At 56.6% G+C, this 24,507-nt stretch overlaps 1 protein-coding gene across 6 annotated transcripts in view; it reads left to right on the top strand.

Annotated features, from left to right (window-relative positions):
- The window catches only part of SIPA1L3 (signal induced proliferation associated 1 like 3), a 216,704-nt gene that overhangs the window by 131,628 nt on the left and 60,569 nt on the right, over window positions 1-24,507 (top strand). For all 6 annotated transcript variants that reach the window (XM_046680688.1, XM_046680687.1, XM_046680682.1 and 3 more), the window contains 6 exons: window positions 2,381-2,511; window positions 9,652-9,840; window positions 10,696-10,870; window positions 14,297-14,400; window positions 17,091-17,248; window positions 22,717-23,293. In XM_046680688.1, the coding sequence (XP_046536644.1) occupies window positions 2,381-2,511; window positions 9,652-9,840; window positions 10,696-10,870; window positions 14,297-14,400; window positions 17,091-17,248; window positions 22,717-23,293 (1,334 nt within the window). The remainder of the gene's footprint in view (window positions 1-2,380; window positions 2,512-9,651; window positions 9,841-10,695; window positions 10,871-14,296; window positions 14,401-17,090; window positions 17,249-22,716; window positions 23,294-24,507) is intronic.

Genomic DNA, 24,507 nt, shown 5'->3' with positions numbered 1-24,507 from the left:
CTCAGGGTGGTCTCCTGGTCCAAGATGGCTGCTGGAACTCCAGCCGTCACATCCATGTTTCCAGGCAAAGAAAAAGAGTGAAGGATAAGAGCAAAAAGGCAGACCTCCTGTCAAGTCAGCTCCCTTTAAAGAGCTTTCTCAGAAGCCCTGTCCACTTGCTTCTACTCATTGGCCACTCCTATCTGCAAGGCAGGCTGGGAAATGTAAGTTTTTAGCTAGACACAATCTCTCTCTTTTTCTCCAAGAGTAGAAGGTTTTTCTTAAAAAGGAAAAAGGGAGGGATAGGTGATGGATTGGCAGCTAGTATTCCACATCAGCTAGCTTAAAATGTGTTTGAGTGTCCTAGTCAAACATAATGAATGTCAGCTGGGTCGTCTCACTGGGCTCAGGTGCAGTCTCTGGAGCTCCAGCGTTGGGGTCAGACCCCTGGGATCGGGGTGTCTGCTCCAAAGCTTATTAGCTCTGTGACACATTTCAGCACTTGCACTCCGTCCTCCCGTGAGGAATGGAGATGACTGTTGCAGCATCGCATGCCCCAAGCCCGGGTGACACAGATTGAAAATAAAGGGGTGCAAGGAGAAGGTCCCGCCAGTTGCTAAACCCAGAGAAAGCAGCGAGGCAACACCACTGTCACACGAACTAGATTTGAAGGCCAAAAGCTCTTGTTCGAGGAACTGAACATTTCATGTTGATTTTTTTGAAATTCACCGAGGAACTCTCGTGGTTGTGAACCTTGTGTCCCTGGCAGCCTGCATTGGGGTTCGTAAATAAAAACCCGCTACAGGGAGAAGTGGGCAAATCCGTACCCAGCGGGAGAAGACGACAGGGTCCCTGTTTGAAGCTGACGAATCCAGTAGCCAGAAAATAAGGATGCAGAGGATCCGAATAGCCCAGTGAAAGCCTGATTTTGCGTGTCTATGCAGTAATTTTGTGCCATGCCAGTAGAGAGTACGTTGCTTTCAGCTCACACCTAGAAAGACCTCCTTAAGAGGACTCTGAAGTGGATCAGATAAGATGGTACATTAAAACACTTAGTTCTTCATCAGACATGCGTAAGTCCTCGTCGCGGAGGTTTAAAAACAGCCATTTTCTGTAAAAACGGTTTCTTGGTAGCCCAGCAGCTCCTACATAAATTGGTTGTTGGTCAGTGTTTGTTGAGTGCCTCCTGCATGTCAGGACTGCAAGGTAGCGGGTGTGCGTTGGTGGGGAAGAACCTCTGTTGCTGCTTCGGGAATGAGCTGATATCCGGGGAGCACAGTCCTTTCTCTGTTCTCTGGCCGGCTGGGGCAGTGGTGTCACCCACTGCAGGTGCTGTTCTGAGTGGGGCCGTGAAGTAACACATTATGTGGGCCTTTGATGAGCCTTTGGTTTGCCAGGAGCGTCTCACAGGACCGGGAACCCTCAGTGAAATGTCAGAGCGCAGGGTGGGAAGGAGTGGCTGGCAGTGGGTGGCCGCTGGCTCGCGGATGTGAAGGCAGACTGCTGGTGGGCGTCCCCCACGAGCCGGAGATGCTGGGGCCGCCCATCGGGAAGAGCTGTTTGCCTGGAAGGGCTCTGAGACAGGGTGAGCCAGCTGTTGCTGAGGGGAGGGGACAGGAGACTTCCCCCGTGGGTCATTAAAAGCTCTGTCACCACGAGGACAAAAAGAGCAGCGTTTAACCTTCCTGGATTTGTAGGTATAGGGTTAGATAAAGTGGTGCTTAGGCACTTGAGTCCCGGGCCCTTTTCTCCACAACCGTCGTGCCGTAGGGACGGGACTAGCCCGCACTGCTCACGTGCCTCCTGTGTGCCCCGCTCCGCGCTTAGTGACTTACGTGACCCTCACAACCGCGCTGAGAGGCGAGTCCGTCCTCCCTGATCCGGGCCGTTTTACTGATGAGAATGCTGTCCGCTGTCTGAGCCCGGGCCGTACATCTGACAAGCGGCAGAGCCCAGATTTCGCCTGGGCAGGAGGCCTCCAGACTAGAATCTTCACCACTTCCCAAGGGCTGATGGGCAGCCAAGCTGAGGGAACCTTCGCAAAGACAGGATGATCCCAGTGAGGCTGGGTTTGTCACACGCCATGTGTGGCGCTAAGCATTTTCTTTATGTGGCTTCGTTTCCCTGTCACATCAGCTCTGAATTGTGGGTCGCAGCTGGGCCCCCATTCCTCGGAGGAGAGCATGGAAGAGATGAGGCTCAGGAGTTCTGGGGCTTGTCAGAGGGGCATCATCGTACAGTCTCTCCTTTGAGTGTGGCCGTGACCAGGCTTGAGGTTTGTGTGGCCGGATCCCACGGGTTGCACAAGCGCCCGCCCTAGCTGTCCCCTCAGGGACAGGCCATGGGACGCCGCCACCTTCCCGGGGGGCTGACTCTGAACTCGCCTGCTCTTCCCCCTCAGAGCATGCCAATTACTTTGGCGTGGACGAGAAGCTGGGGCCAGTGGCCGTGAGCATCAAGCGGGAGAAGCTGGAGGACCACAAGGAGCACGGGCCTCAGTACCAGTACAGGATCATCTTCCGGACCCGCGAGGTAGGCCTGTCACAGCCCTTCCTTTGCCCGGGTTCTGTGGGCAGGCGCTTCCCCTTCTGTAGTCCTCCCAACAACCTCTTGCAGGCCATCCTGTTAGCTCCCCATTTCACAGAAGGGAAAACTGAGACTCAGAGAAATGAAACCATTCCTATGGGGTCAGCGGGTCAGCGGCCAGGCCAGAATTAGGATCCAGCGTGTCTGGCGGCAGGGCCCGAGATTCTTGCACATGCAAGAGATTCAGTGTGGTTGGCGCAAGAAATAAAGTAGGAGGTGTGAGACCGTGAGATGTCCTGCAGAATGGAAAGAAGAATTAAGACAACAGGCCTCAGGTGGGGTGGGAATTGGGGACGCTCAGCAGGGGGCTGTTGATGCCCGTGGGTCAGAACTCTCCCAGCATCTCTTTCCGTTCTGAGTAGGGAGCCCTGTTGTCTTCCCTTGGTCAGACGTCTTACCCTGGATTAAGTGTCACCTGTGGCTAGGGGACAAGGCCTGTTGAGGGCATGCTGCCACATTAGAACTCTGACTTGTAACTGACAGAAATCTAATTCTAACTGGTTTAAGCCAGAAGTAGAATTCACTGGTTCATGAGACTGCAACTCCAGGCATAGGGCTAGCTTCAGGCATAGCTGGATCCAGGCATTCAAGTGATGTCACCAGAGCTCTGCCTCCTTATCTCTCTGATCCTCTAGGCTCTGCTTCTTTTTTTGCATTGTGACTGTCATTTTCTTCTGCCCCCGACAAGCTCTGTCCATGTCATAGGAAAGTGGAGACTGGCTGCTCAAATCTTCTTCATCTTTAAGAGACTCTTATCTGCCAAATCTCCTGGGGGGACTCTGACTGGCCCTGCTTAGATCACAAGCCCACACCTTGGGCCAGTCCATGTCATCAGGGGTGATAGAGAAACTGGCCTGATCTGGGACATGTGCTCCACCCTGGGGCCAGGGGCAGGGCACTGTGATTGACAGTTCCATCAGAGCCACCTGGAGGAGGCAGCAGGCGGTTCCTCTGCAAAAAGAGGGGCACTAGGCTAGCAGAAATGATGGAGACTTCCAAAAGACCCAAGTAAGGAAGACCTTGCCAGAAAAGGGGCAGTCGTCAGTGGGGCAGGCCCCCCAGAATGGGTCTCCCTCTGCCCGGCATTGCCGGTCCCCGTCAGGCCTGGCCTTAGCCCAGACATGGGAACCCAGCAGGCTGCTCTGTCAGGGACTGTGGGGGTGGGGCCCACCGGGCCTGGACCTCGTCCAGACTGGCAGATGCCGCACGAGGCCCCAGCCCCGTCCCCTCACGGGGACCTTCATGCTCCGGGGACTGAGACGGCACAGAGGCTCTGAGGCAAGGCAGCCCCAGACCGCAGGTGGGCACCGGCCCCCTGTCTCCCGAGCCCCACACCCCACCTTCCTGGCCACATGAGCAGAATGTGAGGTGACAGCTCACACTGCCTCCGACTGTTGTATCAGACACGGGGAACTGCCGGGTGAAATGACAGTCGTGTGCTGACAGATAGTATTTATTGCAGTTGCTGCTGGACCGTGCATCTCAGTGACCTTGGGTGTCGGGCATTTTCTCTGCCTTCACGTGTGTCCAATCATTCAGCGTCATGACAGTCGTACGATGAGAGCAGTGCTGTCCTCGTGTACAGCTGACGAAACAGGCCCGGAGAGGTTAGGGGACTTGCCGATGTCAGCCTGTGCTCGGCTACCGCTCGCCCACTCTGGGGTTCCCCTGACTCAGCCCAGACCGCACAGCAGGCCCAGCCGTGGGTTATGAACTCAGCTTCCTGCCAGCCTTTCTGTGTCGTTGGGTTTCTTTTTAATGAAAATAGTGTGTGTAGGATGAATTTTTAAAATACCCAACTGCAGTGTGTATGCTGGGAGTCGGGACCGCGGTGCGGACCTGCTGGGCCAGGGGGCGACAGCTCTGCGCTGGTCCCTCCAGCAGGTTGGAAACCGCCTGGCGCCATTCCAGCCTGTGCCTGCTTCTGTCCGCTTCCCACCCCAGCACCCGCAGATCCAGCCTCTGCCCCACCCCCAGCTGGGCCCGGGGCCCTCAAGACTCGGGCACAGGATTCATCCACTCTGCAGACATTCCCCGGGCACCACCACCTGCCGGCCCTGGGCTGGCACTGAGGGCACAGTGGTGAGGAAGGCCACAGCGATGCTCACGGAACTGCATTCTTGCAGGGGAGGCAGACAGTACACAGATAACCTGAGTAAATTGTCCAGTGTGGTACGTGCTGACGAGGTGGAGGCAAGGAAGAGAGGCAAGTCTGAGGGGTGGTAAGATTGTTAGACAGGATTGTCAGGGAGGTGCCCAAGGGAAGATCATGTAACATTTGAGTAAAAGACCTGAAGGATTTCAGAGAAGGAGCCGTGTGGATATCTGAAAGAGCATTCCAGCCAGTGCAAAGGTCCTGAGGCAGGCACATTGGAGACCTGCTGTGGGTCCCAGTTCAGCCGCTCAGCAGGTATGAAACCTTAGGCACGTGGCTTCTTCTCTCAGAGCCTCAATTTCACCCTGGGAATTCCAGTCTCACAGGACTGTGGTGTAGGCTCGGTGAGGTTGTGCTGGGCCTGGTCCTGGAGGAGAAGGCCTTTCCTGTCCTGGAGGCAGAGCAGGGGTCACACAGCCCAAAAGGAGGAACACCAAGAGTAATCACAGAGCTGATTTAGCACATGTTCCTGCCAGGCACCGTCCCGAGGGTTTTCAAGGCACTGACCCTTCGAATCCTCTCTGCATCCTGTGACGTGGGTCCCTTGATAATCCCTACCCTATGGATGAGGACGTGGAGGCCCAGGGCCCCCCAGGGGCAGAGCCGGGACGTGGCCCAGGCTGCCTCTACCCGGAGCCCAGCTGAATCCTGGCTCTGGGAGCAGACACGCTGGGTTCAGCCCGGCTTGGCCACTCTGCAGCCTGTGACCTTGGGCAGAAGGCTTCACCTGGGGTGCCTCAGTTTCTCCTCTGTAAAGGCAGCTGTGTGTGGTGCCCTGCCCTGGAGCCATGGGGAGGGTCCCCTGGGTGGGCAGGGCAGTGAGTGCTCTGAGCGCCAGATGTCACTGTAATGACGCGGCCGGTGTGGCCGCTCTCCTGCGAGGTCAGAGGGCCGTGCTGGGGAGCAGGGGTTGGGTTCACGGGCAGGGTGCTGTCCTCCCCCTGTCCACAGGCACAGTCTCCAGCTCCTGTAGACGAAGGCGTGGGGGCCCTAGCGAGGGGCCCAGGCTGGTGTCCAAGCCACCGGCTGGCCCGCCCCAGATGGCCGCCCCCGGCCGCCAAGCAGACAGTTGAGTGGGCCCACACCTCCCGGCAGATGGGAGGTGAGCGTTGGCAGCCCCGAGCTTCCCGCCCTGGCAGAGCAGACTGCGAGCTGGGCTCCGAGACCACACGCCTGAACCTCGGCCCGGCCCCATCCTGAGCCTGGACAGGCCCAGCCCCATGCCAGGGCCACCCTGTCCTGAGCCCCGCTGGCTCTGTCTCTCCTGGGACACAGGGGCCCCCACTAGCCAGCGACAGGCTGGCCCGCCAGGCCCAATGGGTGCCATGTAGCCCCCAACATGAGTTTTTGACGGGCCTTAGTTTTGTTAGGGTCAGAGGTTTGGCTTTTTATTCTATTTAAATAGTAACAGTCACTACTGTTGTGAATTTAAGTGTGCAAAGTAGAAAGGACGAGTCTCGTATTACGTGGAAAAAGCAAGTGTAATAGTGCGTTGAGTGGGGCCTCATTTGTGTTCAGTAGGTACCTGATTGTGTGTGTGTGTGTGTGTGTGTGTGTGTGAGAGTAATCTCTAAAGCATACTGTTAAGTGGGGAAAAAAGTAGTTGTAGCTTCCTGTTTATGGTTAAACTTTTTTTTAAAGTCTTAATTAAGGATTTGAGATGCATGTGGCTTAGTACAAATGCATTTGACACGTGTGCACGTCATGCTGGCTGAGATGTGTCGGGCGCTCGCCGGCTGCCAGCTGTGGTCCTGAGTAGGCCCTGTACGTGGGTTATCTTATCGAGTCCTCACAGCCCTTGAGATGGGCACTGTTATCTCCATTTTATAGATGAGGACACAGGCACAGAGAAATTAAGCGACTTGCCCAGGGTCACACAGCTAGGGACAGAGTTGAACCAGGATTCGAACCCAGGCCAACCGACTCCCAGATGGCCTCCCAGGGAAAGTTCTTGAAGGGCGCGCCCCCTGCCCAGCACGGAGAGAGGCAGGGATGCACCTGAGTGGGGGCCGGTGGAGGACAGCCTGTGCAGAGGGGACCTGCTTGCTCACGTGGCTCCGTGGCCCTTCACGGCTCCCGTGACTGCATGTCCTCAGTGAGGTGACGCCCGGTGGCATCGAGGGTCAGATCACTCGGCCTTGCGGACTGAGCTGCAAGTGCCGACTCTGTTCAGAGAGAGATGGGAAGCCCTTAGTGGGTTCTGCGCTGGGGAGAGACGTGATCTGATTCAAGCTGCTGTGGGAAGAACGGGCTGGGGTGGGGCGGCAGCAGGGACAGGAGCCAGGAGACCCTCGCGAGGCGGCTGTCACAGTCCGGGGCGGGGCATGACAGTGGACAGGACCCGGGGGAGAGTGGTGATGGCCGCTCATTGCAGCCTCCCGGTACCTGACTTGTTATCCCCAGCAGAGGAGGGAAAGCTGGGAGCTTTTCAAGCAGTGGCTCTTGGTTATGTCATCCGAGCCGAGATGTGACCGGAGGCCACCTGTCTCCAGCGTGGAAGGAGGGGGGATTCTGCTCGACGCCCAGCAGAGGGCGCTGTGGGGCAGCGTCCACAGGATGCAAAGCTGCGGATCCCGGTGCTGCGTTAATTGAAACCCACAAACCCCCCGATTGGCCGCAGAGCTTCCGGCGTCAGTGCCTTTCATGGCCTGTTTCAGGACTGCCCTGCTCACGATGGGCCAGATGTGTCTGTCTGTGAACTGTCGGGGCCAGAACTGGGAACTCCCAGCCGCCAGCTCATTCCTCTCCTTCCACCCCCGCCCCTTGCCTGGGTCCTCTTTGCCGAGGGGGCCGTCGGCTTAGGGCGATGTCAGGACACGCTGTTTTTGCCGCTTCCTGCCTGTTGACTTAGGGTGAGGATGTTTTTCCAGTTAACACTCATCCTCCTTGGTCTTAAACCATGGCCGCGGGTGTGTTCTGGGAGCCTGTAACAGTCCCCTTGGGGGAGGACGTTTTCCCCGCACTGCTGCAGACCCGCTGCAGCGCGGCCTGGTGTGGCGGGACCTGGGGCCAGCAGCACCGTGTGGCTTGAAGCCCGAGCTGGTGTCAGTGAGGACGGGAGCACCAGGGGCCCTCAGACGGGGCTGCCAGGGAAGCTGGGACAGCCACCTGGAAACTGGCAGTTCAGTGAAGTTGGAGATGGGCGTGCCCATGACTCAGCCGTTTCTCTCAGGTCTAAACCCAAAAGAAGCTGTTCATGGGCCCCCGAGCGCTGTTTCTTGCACGTTCCCCCAGCCGTGTTCACAGTTGTCAGACGCCAGGAGCACTTTCTGTGCTCGTCACAAGGGACTCAGTCCATCGCGCTGAACGTCAGCCGCTCGCGGCAACACGGTGGGATCTCACATCCGTAACGTTGGAAGAAAGAAGCCAGTGGAAAAGGATGTGGACTGCCCAAAGCCCAGAAATAGGTTGTGGTGTTAGCAGTCAGAGGAGGAGGGCTGTGGGGCCGGCAGGTCGTATTTCCTGCTCTGGGCGGGCATTGCCTAGGTGTTCACCTTGTGATGGTTCCTTCAGCTGTACTTACACAGCTGTGTACTTTTCTGTGTGTGGGTTACACTTCACAGCAAAAAAAAATCATGAGCTTTGGAGAGGTCAGACCTGGGATGGCGCCCTGGTGCCGCCACTTCACCGTGGTGACCTTGGGGAAGGCGCCAACCTCTGGAGCTTCAGAGATGATAAACTCTCCCCTGAACAAACCTGTACGTGTAATTACATAACTGTTGTCATCCCTGGAATACAGTGCAGTGAACTCTACTGTCATAAATGGGACTTGTTGTAAAGGTGTGTCAGTTAGAAATTGCTTTATCTGCAAAGTGACAGAAAACCTGACTAACTATAACTAAAACAAATGAGAGTTATTTTAATTATTTAATGAGAAGCCTGCAGGTAGGCAGCTGCAAGGATTGAGTTCTCTGTGATTTTGTTGTTGTCATCTCTTTCCTCATGATCACAAGATGGCTGCCACAGCTCCAGGCATCTTATCCTCACACCAGTGTCCTTAGCAAGAAGAAATGGGCAGGTGGAAAAGGACTTTCCTTTTACCAGGGAGGAAAATCTGCCCCAAAAGTCCCCCCAAACTGAATTCCCCTCCCGTCTGATTGCCTGGAGCTAATCACGTGACCAGCTATTGGAAAACCTTGGAGAGCAACACCTGGGGAAGGGAAAGGGGAGTAAGATGGCCTTGATTGGCTTGACTAACGGTTTTCAACCCTGGCTATAAATCAGAATCGTCTGAGTGTTATTAAAAATGTGTATGTTTATAAGCATACGAGTGAACACACATATATGCCTGGCCCCACCCCAGACCAACCGGATCAGAACCGCTGGTCATGATTTTGTCAGGAAACCAAGTGGAAAACCAGCCGCAGTTCCGGATGGTTCCCCGGCGGTGCTGATGTCTGGGGTGGGCGCGGGTTGTACAGAAGAGCTTATGGTGGTATGTTTACACCTAATATAATCATAATAACGTCACTGAGAGTGTTGGTTTGAGTGCCCACCTGGAGCCGGTTTTATTCATCCTACTTCTCACTACCTGACGTGAGCCGTCTCCGCACTCGAATGCCAGCTCCACGAGGATGGGGGTCTTCATTCTGTCCACCACACCTGGAGCAGGGCTGGCACGTAGGGGCACGCGGTCAGTATTTGTTGAACGAATGAAGGTGTGTTCCATCGTTGTCTCATTTCATCCTCCCAGCCTCCCTTCAGGGTTGTGACCCCATCGCTGCACCCATTTCACCAAAGAGGAAGCTGAGGCTCAGAGACAGGCAGTCACCTAGTCAAGCTCACACAGCCGGGTGGCAGCAAGTCTGAGTCCTGGTCCAGACCCCGGGCTCTCTGGCCCTAGAGCCCCACTGCTGACCCTCGTGTTGCTTCGAGAACAGAACACCCTTCCTGGGCCCAGAGCTCCTGACCTTCCCTTCCCTCCCTCTCAGCTCATCACCCTGCGGGGCTCCATCCTGGAGGACGCCACGCCCACAGCCACGAAGCACGGGACGGGGCGGGGCCTGCCCCTGAGGGACGCGCTGGAGTACGTCATCCCTGAGCTCAACATCCACTGCCTGCGGCTGGCTCTCAACACGCCCAAGGTGACGGAGCAGCTGCTGAAGCTCGACGAGCAAGGGGTGAGCGGCCGGCCGGCCTGGGGCAGCAGCCCCCAGCCACTCCTCGCCACGCCTTCTGTCCTGCTCTCTTTCTTTCTTTGCAAAGAACAGAAACCCGCTTAAGCTAGTTTGAGTGAAAGGAGGGATCTGTTATCAAATTCTGGGGGTGCCAAGAGCAGGAGGGTGATGGATCTCAGGAGGGAAATAGTCTAGGGGTGGACGGTCGCCAGGCTCCTGTGTGTCTGTGCGTGTGTGCATGCGTGTGCGTGTTTTCCCTCCCCCTCACTGCACACTCGCTCCCTCTGCCTCTCTGGGCCTCCCACGGCTCCCAGAACTGCCGGGAAAGTTACAGCCACATGTAGCCCCCAGCCAGGTGACTCCCACGCCCAGGAGAGATTCTCACTGGGCCACAGTTCGGTCAGGTGTGTGTCCGTGGTCCAGCTACCAGTGACCAGAGGAATCAGGGGTTCATCAAATACGGTGATTGGGGACCCACCCCCTAAAAAGTCATGTTGCCTGTGCTGGGCCTTGAGTCCTCCAGAATCTCCTTTGGCAGAACCTTAGCTGTTCCAGCCCGCCTTCTGTGGGAAGCTGGCCCAGGTGATGATCTCTTTCTCCCTCGACGGTGGCATCACCCTCCGTGGAGAGAAGAGGATGGGTGGCATGGGCACCTTGCCCTGCTTCTCTGGAATGGCATGGAGGGAGGGGACAGCTGGGACATGCCCTCCGCCTTTTTCTTCCTCTCTGGCTGTGGCACTGAATTCCCAAGTGGCCCCAGGAGCTCCCTGGGCTCCGCGCCCGAGACAGCCCACTCTGTCCCCTCCCCTGTGGCGGCTCTGCCCGGCCCGCCTCCACCAGCCCCTGTCGCCCGCGCAGCTCTGCCGGAAGCACAAGGTGGGCGTCCTGTACTGCAAGGCCGGCCAGAGCTCGGAGGAGGAGATGTACAACAACGAGGAAGCCGGGCCCGCCTTCGAGGAGTTCCTCTCCCTGCTCGGCGAGAAGGTCTGTCTGAAGGGCTTCACCAAGTATGCCGCCCAGCTGGACGTCAAGAGTAAGTGGCAGCGGGGGCCTTGTGGGACAGCCGGCTGGATCATGGGGAGCCCCCCGGCCTCCGAGGGTGGGAGCGAGGTGGCGCAGCCACTTTGGAAAACAGTACGTAGCGCATGTGCTAGTCCAGTCTGAAGGTCGCCTTCTCCGCGTCTCGGCGATTGCTCTGCTAGACGTGTCCATGCGCGCTGGGGGATGGCCTGAGCATCCGTCCCCACAGACGCTGGGGTGGTGCCCAGCGTGCAGGCAGAGCTGTGGTGTATTCCCGCAGCAGGGTGCCGTATGGCAGTGACAGTGACAGACTAGAGCCGCAGGCGTTGGCCAGGACAAGGGCGCGTCCTTGGGGTGGAGCACGGACAGCGGGTCTGAATGAGGCCTTTTGCACGATGGTTATAGTAAAAGCACACGCAACAATGCGCCATTTACAAGGTGGTTGTTATATAATAAAACCCTAAAGAAAGACAAGGCAGTGACAGAGCCGTGTTCGGGACGGGGGCCGCCTCTCGGGGAGACGGTGGATTTAATGGACAGTGTGCTCACGTTAGAGTGTTGGTGCTGGTCTGTTTCTTCAGGCGGGTGGTGGAGAAGCACGTTCATCAGAGCATTCCCTGGACATACGTGTGCACGCACGTGTGTTTGACATGCCATCAGGTCAGCTCCGGCTCCTGGCGACGCTGTGAATGAGTGATGGCCACAGCAGCCCGTCCTCATAGCCCCACTCTGCCCCTGTAGACTCGTTCCGTGGCTTCCCGGATGGACTCCGTCCGTCTCATATTTGCTCTTCCTCTTTTCCTGCTGCCTCCTGCTTTCCCCGGCCTTCTTGTCTTTTCCAAAGAGTCCGCCTTCTCACGATGTGCCCGAAGCAGGACGGCCTCAGGTTTCCCACTGTTGCCTCCAGTGGTCGTTCAGGCTTAGTTTGCTCTGGGACGCCCCGTTCATCTTTCTGGCTGTCCAGAGTTCTCCGCAGAGCTCTCCTCCACCACCGCTTATCAGATGCATCCGTTACTGCCCGCCAGCCTCCTCCTCTGCCCGGCTCTCACGCCTCTGCAGGGTCGTCGGGAATACGAGGTGTGGCTAACCGGGGCCTTGGTCTCCCGCGACACTTCCTCGCTCGATGGCTTTCCTAATTCTTGCGTCGCTGCCCTTCGAGTCTCAGGCTTCTCTTGATTTCTTGGCTGCAGGTTCTGTTTAAATTAATGACTGAACCAAGGTAAACAAGATGTTTAAGAATTTCGGCGTCTTCACTGTCTCCGTTAAAGTCAAGTGTTTCTCCTGTGGTCGTGGTTTTTTCTTCTTGATGTTCCGATGCACTTCTGCTTTGGCTCTTTCTTCTGTCGCTTTCGTCAGAAGTCATTTGAAGTCATCGCCGCCTTCTGCCAGTGAGGTGGTGTCGTCTGCATGTCTTAGATGGTTGACATTTCTTGCGCCTATTTTCTCTTCTCCATCTGCGCCTAGCCCATACACATCCATAAATATATTTATATATGATACAGAGGCTTGAACTGTTTCACGATGAGCAGTTCTGGGGGGTGGCTCAGTGACGTTGTGTGCTGGCATCATGGCTCCTGGGAGAGGGCTGCCCATTGCCCATGGGGTGGGCTGGTTGCTCAGGCCGAGTCGGAAAGCCCCGAGATGGGACCCTGGCTTGGTCACTCGCTCTTCGCCTTTCCTCACCAAGCCTAGTTCCCTCATCTGGAAAATGGAGGCGCAGATGAGGAGGCCAAGCTTAGAGAGGTGAATCAAGTGTTGAGCCAGGTGCCTCTGGCTCTCGTCCTCACCATCACTGCCTCTGCTGAAGGAGGCAGGAGGAGGAGGAACCTTCCCATTGTGCCAGCTTCAGGTTTTATGGTCTTGGGCAGGTGGCTTTGCTGCTCTCTGCCTCAGTTTCCCCGTTTGTAAAGTGAGGGTGATGGCTGCACTGACCTCAGGAGCACAGTGTGGACCCTGACGTACTGAGCCCTCGCTCTGCGGGCACCAGGTCTGTCAGCTGTGGGGCACTGCCGGGCGGCGGCCTCTCAGCAGGTGTGAGCGCCAGCGCTGTGGTTCCGTGGTGACACTGTTTCCTCATCGCTAAGGGCAGTACGCTCAGGCAAAGGGACAGGAGACTTAGCATCCCCCTTCCAGGCCGATGTCTACCTCGGAGGCTCAGCGTCCCCCACAAAGTGATGCTGTCGTCTGGCCCCCTCCCTGGCCACTGTGAGGACCAGATGCCAAGCACAGCGCTTTCCTGAGAATCAGTGCTCTGATGAACACCAGCTGCTGCCATGCGGCCCCTGTGGGAATAGGTTTCCAGAGGACCCTGCTCCCGGCCTGTCTCCCTAGCCAACAGACAGGGTGCCCTGGGCTCGCAGCCACCTGAGGTCACCTGGCTCGGGCCTGGCTCTGGCACTGGCCAGCCGTGGCTTCAGCGCCCTCCCTCGTCACAGCCTCTCGCCTAGAACATAAGCCCACGAGAACAGGGACTCCTGGGGCTGTTTCCTGCTGTGTCTGCAGCCCCTCCAGTTAAATCAAGCTGGTGGACCTGAACGCCCCAAAGCCAAAGGGCAGGCTTCCAGGCTGAGCACGACCCCTGGAGTTACCTGCAGCGTGGGTTAGGGTTCACACATGCGTTCAGCAAAAACCCAGCCCTCCTCCCTGGGCCGAGAGGAGCAGCTCAAGATAATGCAAGCCTGTGTGGAGAGCCTGACATCGTGTCGGGGCTGGGAAGGGTTCCTTGAGGACGTGGCATGTGATGTGAGAGGGACGAGTTAGAATCAAACAGGAAGTGGGAAAAACATTCCAGGCAAAAGAAACAGCACATGCAAAGGCCCTGAGGTCTAAAGGCTGTTGTCCAGGGAACTAACATGGAGGATGAAGTGAGGGAGGCAGGTAGGGGCCCTATCGTGCGAGGCCTTTAAGTCTAAAGATTAAGAATTTGGGTCTGTTTGCGGAAGTCATTTATGTGGCGGCCATGACTCATTCTTCTTCATGGCCGTGTAATTTTCCACAATATGAACATACTGGTTTGTCTATCCATTCTTCTAACTGATACTTGAAGCCACTCGTACCCGTATCCCGGGGGCTCGTGTACGATTTCTCTAGGCTGTGCTCCGAGGAGAAGTGGTGCCCGGCCATCAGTAAGCCTAGCTTTAGGTTCAATAGTTCTTGCTAAAAAGGTTTCCAAAGTGGTTGTACCAGTTTGCACACCTGACTGGCCGCGTCAAGGGCCGCAGTTGCTGCCCATCCTCACCAGCCCTCGGTACTGTCACACTTGAATTTTTCCTGGTCCGGTGGGTGTATAATGTAACATCTCCTTTTTATGTAAGTTTATTTAATCTTAGGGAGTGGAGTTAAGTGCAAACGTCCTTACAAACGGGTGCAGATGGTCTGTGGGACGTGGCGGAAGCGCAGAGGTTTGGGGACGTGGTGCTCACTGGTGTTTCTGTTTCAGCCGACTCCACGGGAACCCACTCCCTCTACACGACGTACCAGGACTACGAGATCATGTTCCACGTCTCCACCCTGCTCCCCTACACCCCCAACAACAGGCAGCAGGTCAGTGGGGCCCAGGGCCGGGGCCCAGGTGACGCCCAGCTGATGCACAGCCCGAACCCAGACCCCTCCCTCCCCACGCTGTTGGCTGGCCGCCTGCCTGGCCTTGGCGGCCCTCTACAGCACGGTCGCGTCACCTGGGGGTTGGAGACTAGGCCAGGTGTCACTTGAGGTCAGTTTTTTTCTAGTTGTTGCTTGGCCACCCTGCTTGCCTCTAGCTACCCCAGTTCCCCTCAAGGGTCTCTCGAGTCCCCCCCTCCAGGTCCTATGAAAAACAAGAGTAAATCAGTCAACATTATTTCAACCACAAGTGACAGAAACAAACCAAACTAGCACGAGCAAAGATTGGGGTTTACTAGGTTATGTAACTCTCAAGTGCTCGGAGATGGCTGGCTTTAGGTATGGCTGGATCCAGGGGCTCAAACAGTATTAGGAATCCTTTCCATTTCTCACCTCTGCTTTTCCTCATAGTGGCCTTATTCACAGGTTTTCCTAAGTTAAGTGGCAGAGATGCCCCCTAGCAGCCCCCAGCTCACATCCCACCGGGGTGGCCACCCCAGGGGAAAGAGAGCTCTGCCTTCCAGGGGTCCCAGAAACGTTTCAGGGCTGAATCTTGTTGGACCATTTGCTTGCCAGTCCCTGGGCCTGGGCAGGGATGGAGTGGGCTGGTTGGGCAAACCTAGAGTACAGGCCCGCCCTTCGAGAGAGTGAGTGGGGTCAGCTCAACCTGGAAGGCGACAGAGATCAGGGAGGGGCTTTCCCAAAGGGGCTGGACGTGGATGCTGAAGGAGGAGGAGGAAGCGGACCTGGTGGGCTGCCCAGAGGCTGCGCCTGGATGCATCAGGCAGACCCAGTCCGGGGACCACTCTTTCCAGCTTCTGATGAACAGAAACTCTGCAGACTTTGATGAGTTGGGAAGTGTTTATTTTTTCCATTGGTACAGGTGATGCAGATTTTATAGGCCAAAGACAGTCAAATGTCAGTGATTCCTCAGGTTAACCTACTAGCATGCTGTGGGAGCGCTGGTCTCAGTGAGACCTGGGTTCGGGTTTGTTCTTTGCCACTTCCTACTGGGTGACTGTCCGCTCTGAGCCTCGGGGTCCCGCTCTGTAGAATGGATGGAATGAGAGCATCCGTGTCTTGGGGTCATTGGGAACGGTCCCTGCGCTTGTGCGTGAAAGCTGAGTGTCAGGCAGGGCCTGGCACCAGGAGGGGCCCAGGAAGCGAGCAGTGCCTGGTCCTGGGTATTCGGCAGGCGCGCTGGAGAAGAGCTTGGGTTGGAGAGTCAAGCGGAAGTGGATTCAAATCCTGGTCTTTCCCCCCATGACTGTGTGACCCAGGACAAGTCATAGAACCGCCATGAGCCTGTTTACTCATCAGCGGAAAGGAGTAGGATGCGTTAATGCCTCAGGAGTTGCTGTGAACATAAGTGAGGTGGACTTTAAGATGTGGGTATAAATTACGCAGTGCAGGCCAGGCCCCAGGAAATGGGTACTAGATCTAGCAATTTAATTTAATCCGGTTTCCAACACACATAAAGAACTAACGGTTCAGTAGCGTGAGCTGTGCTGCTCCGTGTGTCTGGATTTCACGCTGTGGGCCACCTCACGTGGAGCCACGTGGGACTCCCGTCTGTGGACCTCGCCTGACCAATGGGGATTCCTGACAGTTCTGTGAAGGCTGGGCGTGTGTAAATAAGAGCAATGCGATTTCAGCAGACAAGTAAACACCATGAATCCACCGTCGCAGGCGAAAGTCACAGAGTCTGCCCCGAGATGGTGACGAGCAGGGAGAGAGGACGAGGCTCCTGGAGGCCAGTGTGAAGCCACAGCTGCCCTGGCCATTCCTTCCCGGGTGTCTGAGGAGGGGCCGGTGGCCTGGGGTCGACCCTGCCCGAGGTCTCCAGTCTCACTCTGCCCTCATTGTCTGTGCGCGTGGCCTCGAGCAGATCGAAGCCTGCCAGCCCATGCTCTCCTCCAGGAGGTTCTTATTGAGCACCCACTGTATACGAGTCGCTACCCCGGGCACTGAGGGTACAGCAGTGGACAGTGAACAGCACAGGTGAAGTCCTGTTGTCATGGGGCTGATACTTTAGCAGGAGGAGACAGACGAGAAACAGGAGGAAGAGAGCAAAGCCTCTGTGTGCGAGGTGTCGATAAACATTGAGTGACAGGGGCAGGAAAGCAGAGATGGGGTCTTGAGAGGTGAGGCTGGGTAAGACAGCGAAGGCCTCCGTGGGAGGGTGACAGTGCGGCCACCACCTGAGGCGGGGGAGAGAGAGCCGTGTGGGGCTCTGCTGGATGAATGTTCCAGGCAGAGAGGACAGCCACGCAGGGGCCTTGAGGAGGAAACGTTTCTGATGTGTTTGAGAAACAGCAGGAGACAGCGTGGCTGGAGCAGAATGAGCGAGGGGGAGCATGGACGGAGGTGGGGGAGAGTTGACGGGGCAGATCGGGGCGGGGGTGCTCCCTGGGCCACGTGGGGACTTCATGCTTTACTCTGAGCCAGAGGGAGGCACAGGAGGGCTCTGAGCAGGGAGGGACGTGACCTGATCCAGGGGTCCATGGGGGCCAGGCTGTGGGGCGGGCTGGGGACCGGGAGACAGTGAGGAGGCTGCTGTGATGGTCGAGGCGGGACCCTGGAGTCGACCTCATGCTTTTCTCCCCGCCCGCCTGCCATGTCCCGTTTACCAGCTGCTGAGGAAGAGGCACATAGGGAACGACATCGTGACCATCATCTTCCAGGAGCCCGGCGCGCTGCCATTCACCCCCAAGAACATCCGCTCCCACTTCCAGCACGTCTTCATCATCGTCCGAGCCCACAACCCCTGCACGGATAACGTCTGCTACAGGTACGCGCCTCCACAGGGCCCCCCAGGAGATCACAGAAATAGGCCACAGGCAGAGAGCGAGGCCGGGAGCAGGCCTGGCCCAGACTGCCCGCCGAGTCCCCCATTTGTGCTCGGTGGGGGAGCTGTGAACACACATTCCCCCACCTTCCGAGAGAGTGGCTCTCAGCCAGAAGGGGGCCTGTCACCCCAGGTCTGATGAGGAGACCATCAGGGGTTTGGATTTGCCTGATGTCTATTGGTTGCAAGTGACAGAAAACCCGCCTCAAGCTGGCTGAGGACAAAGAGGCGGTTGTGTACATACGAGCTCTCCCACATGACGGGTCCAGGCTGGATCTGCTCCGCTTTCCAGCCCGATGCTTCGTGTGCTGGTGGCTCTGAGCTTAACATCCTCCCAGCTGCTAATCCAGCAGGAAGAGAGTTTTCCTTTCCCAGGAGAAAGAGCCTCAGAACGGGGGCTCATTGACCTGCTTGGGGCTCGGGTGCCCATCCCGGAGCGAAACCCCGGCCACGCCTGCGCAGCGGGCGCACAGGCTGAGAGGCACGGGAGTGAGTGACAGCCCACGGGGAAATTGGGAGCAGGGAGGGTGGGGGCCGGGCGGGCAGGGCCCCGCCGGGAGTAAGCTGAGGGTTTCGGTTCACAGATCAGCAAGTGGCACAGGCTTCAGAGCCATTCCGCATCCTCCCCAAGCCCCAGTTCTCACCCGCAGGGTGGCCGGCCCCCAAGGCCCCATGGGAAGCACTCTGTGTGTGGGGTGAGGATAGAGCTGTAGTCCTTGAGAAACAGCCCATCACTCACCCAGGCCGGGCGGAGGGCAGCCCTGTCCCGGGAGTGGCCCTGCAGCCTCTGGGGAACAGGCTGGGGAGAGGCAAACGGTGAGACAGAAAGGTGACAAGATCGAAGTCTCCCTCCCACCTCTGACCCCACCCACCCAGTCGCCCCCACCAAGACAGCCCCTGTGAGCAGCTGCTTGTGCGTCCTGATGTTTTACACACATAAGCAAATACTTAGGAGCATTTCTTTTCCAGCTTCTTAATACGGATGGTGGCATGTCACATGCACTGTTCTGCGTCCTGTATTTTTTCACACAGCGGTCCTTCAGATCATCCCAAACCAGTACATAAAGTGCTTTTCTGTTGCTCCTGACTGCGAACATCCCATCCTATGCATGCATGAGGATTTTTCCCCATCCCTGTCGATGGGCCTTTGGGTTGTTTCCTGTTTCCCACTGTTACAGTCCATCCTGCCACGAATACCGTTGTTTATATTCTCATTGTGCACGTGTCCAAGTGTACAGCTGGGATAGGTAAATGCATGAAAACAGAGTTCCTGGGTCAAAGGGTATGCGTAGGCGCACTGGTGTTCTTGGTGGAATTGCCAGAACCTCCCAGTTCCTTCTCTTGGCCGGGTGTGTGAGAGAATGGAGGAGGTTCCAGTGTGCAGCGCTTGCTGTTAAGAACCGCTGTGCTAGATTGGCCCAGGTGGCTCCTGGGAGCCAGGACACTGTGGCAGGGCCCCTACCCGATTCTTCCTGGGACACTCAGCATGGCTGTAAGCACCTGCACCTCCAAGCTGTGTGTGGGCCTGCGGTCACTCAGATGGCCATCCAGCAGTTCCCAGCAGCTGAGAGATGGCCCTGGTGAGGGAGGATGGAGTTAGCAATTCCCCGGATCACGTGACTCAGAATGTGTGCGGTCAGGGCTCACACACATACACGTGTGCGCGCGGGCACACACACACACACACACACTCGTAGCACATCAGAGGTAGGGGGTGGGCCCTCACCCCCTTCCCACGCTCCCCCCAGGCCATCCCAGGAGCCTGCGGCTGACCTCCCACCTTTCCAGGCCAGCCTTTCCCGGGTCTCCACGGTAATTGCTATTTTCTGATGTGCAAAGCTTCCTTGTTTTTTACAATGTAGCTTAATATATTTTTTGTAATATTTTAAACATTCTGAAAAGTACAGAAAATAATATAACAGACACCCCCGTGCCCAGTACCAGATCTAACAGACGTTAACGTTTTGCCATGCTTGCTTCAGCTCTCTCTTCTTTATTTTTAAAGAAAGAAAATGTTCCGCATACAGCAGAAGCTGTGCCCTCCCGCTCCCTTCCCTTCCCCTCCTGTCCTTCCCCACAGGCAGCTGCTCTCTGGACAGACCTTACCCTGCCTCCCCTGTGTCCCCAAGCACGTTTCTGTCCCAGCACTCGTCACACTGTGAAAAAGACTGATTTATGTGGCTCTTGCCTCCCTGGAAGGTAACTCCGTGTCCTGTTCACCTTTGTGTGTCTGTCCTGGCACGGTGCTTGCCATAGTGGGCCCAAAGACATTTCTGCTGGCTGGACAGACGCCTGGCCCAAACATCGTTTAATCGAAATAATAGTTGGGTACGTCATTGTGAGTATTCTAGAAATGCTTCCTGAGCCTCAGTGACCGGGCGACCTGGTGGTCCCACCATCTCTTGGTTTGTAGCAAGTAGCCATCCTTTCTTGTTTCACATGTGCTGTGTCTGCACAGCACCAGCCTCCCTGTGGCCCGTGGGCTGGGAAAAGCCAGTCCCTCCTGCTGGGATGCCAGGGACCAGCTGTTCTGATTGCCCAGAAAGCCTCAGCAGCTTGCAGTTTCCTGGTTCTTAAAATCATGAATCAGGACTATGGGAAAAGCCAAAATCTGTCACTATAAGCAGCCACGTGCTGAGTGAAGACGTGGCGGAGCCATTCACATCTGTAAACCACAGTCTGAAGGCCCCGTTCATTAAAGGCGCCAGCGAGGCCATCCCATGCATCGCCCTGCCCGGGGCTGGGCCGCTCCCACGAGGGTTCCCTCGGAGTAAAACCTGCCTGGTGTGTGGGGCCTTTGGAGAACCTCTCCGCTGGGGAATGCCTTTTCTGTCAAACCTACAGCCGCTGCACGGTGGTAGAAATCTATTCCTTCTTGGTCTGTCTGTTCAAATTTAAGTCATTCCTTAACCCACACTGAGCACCTGTGCTCGTGCTGGGGCACCAGCTGAGCCCAGGGTGGCACCCGCCCATGCGGCACTCCGGGGACATGGCGAAGGTCATGGACAGTGGCAAGTGGAGGTGGAGAGTGAGGCACTGGCCTCGTCCGCCTGGGTCCGCAGGAGCTCCCTCCGTGGCCTCCTGCACATGCTCTGGTCCCTTCCAGTCCTTTATTCATGGGCAGCCATGGGGGTCTTTGCAGACGTCAATCTGGTCGTCACTCTGTGCCAGCACCTGCGTCCCTCAGGGACCCAGCAGGGAGCAGGTGCCTCCCTTACAACTTTACCCGAAGGGAGCTAGTGGACTGACTAACAGAGGTGTGGCTAGGTTAAGGGAACCCATACAAGAAGCGAGGCATCTGGGAACCAGCAACAGCAGGGAGCCGTTGCCCCACCCCCTCAGCTTGAGGAAGTTGAAGAGGGATGGGAGAAGTTTCTGGAAGCTAGAGAGAGGTGGCTCTGGGAGGGGGCCCACGTGACAGGAGCACTGACTGAAAGGAAGGGACAGAGTGAGTAGTAGGCGCAGGCAATGCCACTATCTCAGCCCAGCAGAGAAAGAAGTACCCCATCCTCTCCCTCTCCCCCTCCATCGCCTGCCAGCACCACGTCTTGGCCGAACTCAGCTGGAAGCCAGAGGGCGTGGGTACCCAGGCGAAGGTGACCTCGCCCGTAGAGACCCACTTCCGGACCCTGAGTCAGGCAGAGAAGGCCAGAGACTAGATCTGGGGGCGCAGGCGGTGAACAGTGGCCCAGATGGTGAAATGGTCGCTTGCTCTCCTGCGCAGGATGAAAAGTGCCAACTAACCATGAGGGCCCCACGTGGCCTGGCCTGCCCGGCCCCTGGCCACCTCACCAGCCTCCCCCTCCTTGCTCTCTGGGCTCTTTGACCCTGGCCTCCTGTGTGCTCTTTCCCAGCAGGCCTTGCATGTGCTGTGCCCACGGCCTGCGGCGCCCTCCCCTCGGCTCTTCCTCCGGCTCCTCCTCAGCCGCACATCCCAGCTTCATTGCCACCTCCTCAGGAGGCCCCCCTGGACTCCCCGTCAGATCCGCTCCTTCTGTTCTCACGCGCCCCGTTCACTTTCTTGGTGTTTCTGAGTTCGTTTGTGAGTGTGTTTAGTATGTCTCCTTCCAGATGAGAAGCTCAGGAGGGCAGGGACCGCTGCATCCCCATGGCCCCCAGGAGAGGGCGTCCTGGAAATGCTGGAGGACAGGGCGGGGAGCTTGCCCGGCCCCCTTGTCAAGTGGGGAGTCAGGACCTGAATGAGCCTGACACAGTGTGTGGGTTTCACGGAATATGTTTTCAGCAGGAATCTTGTTTAAAACACTGTTTTCAGGTAGGAGGAGAAGCAGTAGACGTCTGTCCCAGCCATACTCACAAGAGCGGGTGTTTAAGGGTGAGGACGGTGCTCTGGAAGAGCAGCTCGGCAAGCTTGCCGCTGCTCGTTTACGGCTCTTAACCATTTTTAATCAGTGCCGTGTGAACAGCAGAGCTCAGGGAGTCTCCACGGCCCCTTGAACCGCCTTTCAGCAGCTCATCTGCGCCCCCCCCCCCCCCCCCCTCCACGGCTCCGGGGTGAGCACTGGCAGCTGCTGTGGGCTTTTCGCTCTATTTTAGAAATCTCTGCCTTGTAGGCCCTGAGTCTCCACTCGATTTGGTCATTAGAACGTCACATCCAAGATCTTCATCAAATCTCCGAACTTGACTTATTAGCGGATCTTCTCCCGATTCCCAGCTCAGGGCGCTGCCGCCTGGAAGCCTCTGGGGACGAGGGGCCTGCCTGCCTCTCCTCTGCTTCTCCCCACCCCAGCCCTGCGCACTGTGGGGTTGGAGCACAGGGAGGAAACAGGAGGTGGGAGGTGTCGCTGGGACCGTATGACAGCTGGCAGCATGTCAGTCAGGTGTTCCTGCGGTCACACTGCTTCACACACCACCCCAATGCAGCGGCTCACAAACACAAGCATTTCTTTCTGGCTCACAGAAAACTGGCAGGTCCAGTGGGGGCTGGCTAGCTTTGGGTCCAGGTCTGCCCCGGGTGTCCGTCATCCTTCTGGGACCAGTAGGCCCCACACACACTTGAAAGCCAGTGGGCAACTCGGGTCACTTGCCCATGCCCAGGATTAATGGGCCTGTCCGTGAAGGTGGAGAGGAAGCGGGGAATTTTTGCCCAACTATAATCTAACGTACCACACCGTCTGTAGGTACGTACAAGGAGGGTAGCTGAAGTTGAACGGTGCTAGAATTATTCTTTGAATATCAGTGGATGTTCTGATAGCCTCTGTATAGGAGGTGAAAATGCATGTTTGTGCCCCAAGACTTTCTGAAGTTTTCCATCTAGTTAGCCAGCAACTTACTAATTAGGTGTGGACTTCATTCTTAAACTGGAAGCTCCTATTTCTGATCGTGTATTTTCTTTCTAAAGGGAATCTCAGGCGTCTTTCTTTCTGTCGTCTAAATGATTTCTCCCTCCCCAGTATGGCTGTGACCCGATCCAAAGACGCTCCTCCCTTCGGCCCCCCCATCCCCAGTGGAACCACATTCCGCAAGTCTGACGTCTTCAGAGACTTCTTGCTGGCCAAGGTGATTAATGCCGAGAACGCCGCGCACAAGTCCGACAAGTTCCACACCATGGCCACCAGGACGCGCCAGGAGTACCTCAAGGACCTGGCTGAGAACTGTGTCTCCAACACACCCATCGACTCCACTGGCAAGTTCAACCTCATCTCCCTGACCTCCAAGAAGAAGGAGAAGACCAAGGCCCGGGCGGGCGCCGAGCAGCACAGTGCAGGGGCCATCGCCTGGAGGGTGGCAGCTCAGGACTACGCCCAGGGGGTGGAGATCGACTGCATTCTGGGAATTTCCAACGAGTTTGTGGTGCTCCTGGACCTTCGCACCAAGGAGGTGGTGTTCAACTGCTACTGCGGGGATGTCATTGGCTGGACCCCAGACTCCTCGACGCTCAAAATCTTCTATGGGCGAGGGGACCACATCTTCGTCCGGGCTGCAGAGGGCTCTGTGGAGGACATAAGGGAAATCGTGCAGAGACTGAAGGTAAGGGAGGGAGCTCAGCAAGGGGCAGTGGTTCTGCGATTGGCAGAGGTCTCGAACGGCTGAAACGCCTGCCCTCGCCCAGTCAGTCCGGCCAGGGCACTGATCGGCCCCAAGAGAACCAGAATTGTCACTTAAACACACCAGGGGTCTCGTGGGCCCTGTGGCCTGGGTTCCTTCTGGGGAAGGTTTGGGCCAGCGGTCCAAAGCTCTCCATGCCGTCCCGGTGGGAGGACAACGGCGTATTTGTTCACTCTAGATGTTGATAGGAAATACGGTTAAGCTTATGTTAAAAATGTAAGGGTCCTTTCTAGAAGAATTGAAATAGAATGAGAAAGCTTCCAGGCCGTTAAAGGATGGGGCGTAAGCAGGGAGGTGGGGGGAGTATAAGAAAGCGTGGTAAAGGAAACAAAACAAACACAAAATTCTGTGGCAGGAATAACGCCACATCAGTAATCACAATAAACATGAACAGCTTAACTTCTATTAAAAGACAAGGACTCACAGTCTGGATGAAAATCTTACCCTAAGCTCCTGGTGGACAGCTCGGGCTCAGTCCATTGGCCACTTGAAGCTAGGAGGTTGTGCTCAGAAGTACTCAGGCCACACCTGAGCTCTGAGAAGGAGGGCTGTGTCAGCGATGGGCTCGCAGTGGGTTTAACAGAACAGCATGTCGCACATGCAAAATAGAGAGGGCAGTGCAACGTGGGCATTAAGAACACGTCCTCTAGAGTCAGCGGGCCTGGCTTCAAGTCCCAGCACTGCCACTTCCCAGCTGTGTGACCTTGACCTGAGTTCGTAACTGCTGTGTGGCTCAGTTTCCCCATCTGAAAAATGGGAACCATAGTCATCCTACGTCACATGAAAGTTTTAAGGATGGGATGAGTTATGTGGCCCAGACAAGCTTGCCTGACTTGGGCTGCGGCCTCCCGGCACCACCCTGTCTACCAGCCGTGCTCGCCCTTCGGGTCTTTGTGCTCTCTCAGTTGGCTCAGGCTGGATTGTAAAGCCCTGCTCTCGGCCTCCGTGGCTGCAGAATTCACGTGCAGCCGTTGGTAACCATGGTGCCTGTTGAGAGCTCCCCTTGGGGTGTGAGGTCTGTGAACCAGGGCCGCCTCCATTTTGCTTGCTTGCTGATCTCGTATGCGTGGATCAGGGCCGGCTCATCGGAGATGTTCAGTAAATGCTGATTAGTGGGTTAGTTGAATGAGTTTGTG

Source organism: Equus quagga, chromosome 13 (assembly GCF_021613505.1).
Source record: "Equus quagga isolate Etosha38 chromosome 13, UCLA_HA_Equagga_1.0, whole genome shotgun sequence".
NCBI classification, from domain to species: Eukaryota; Metazoa; Chordata; class Mammalia; order Perissodactyla; family Equidae; genus Equus; species Equus quagga.
This window is presented reverse-complemented; position numbering and strand designations above follow the sequence as displayed.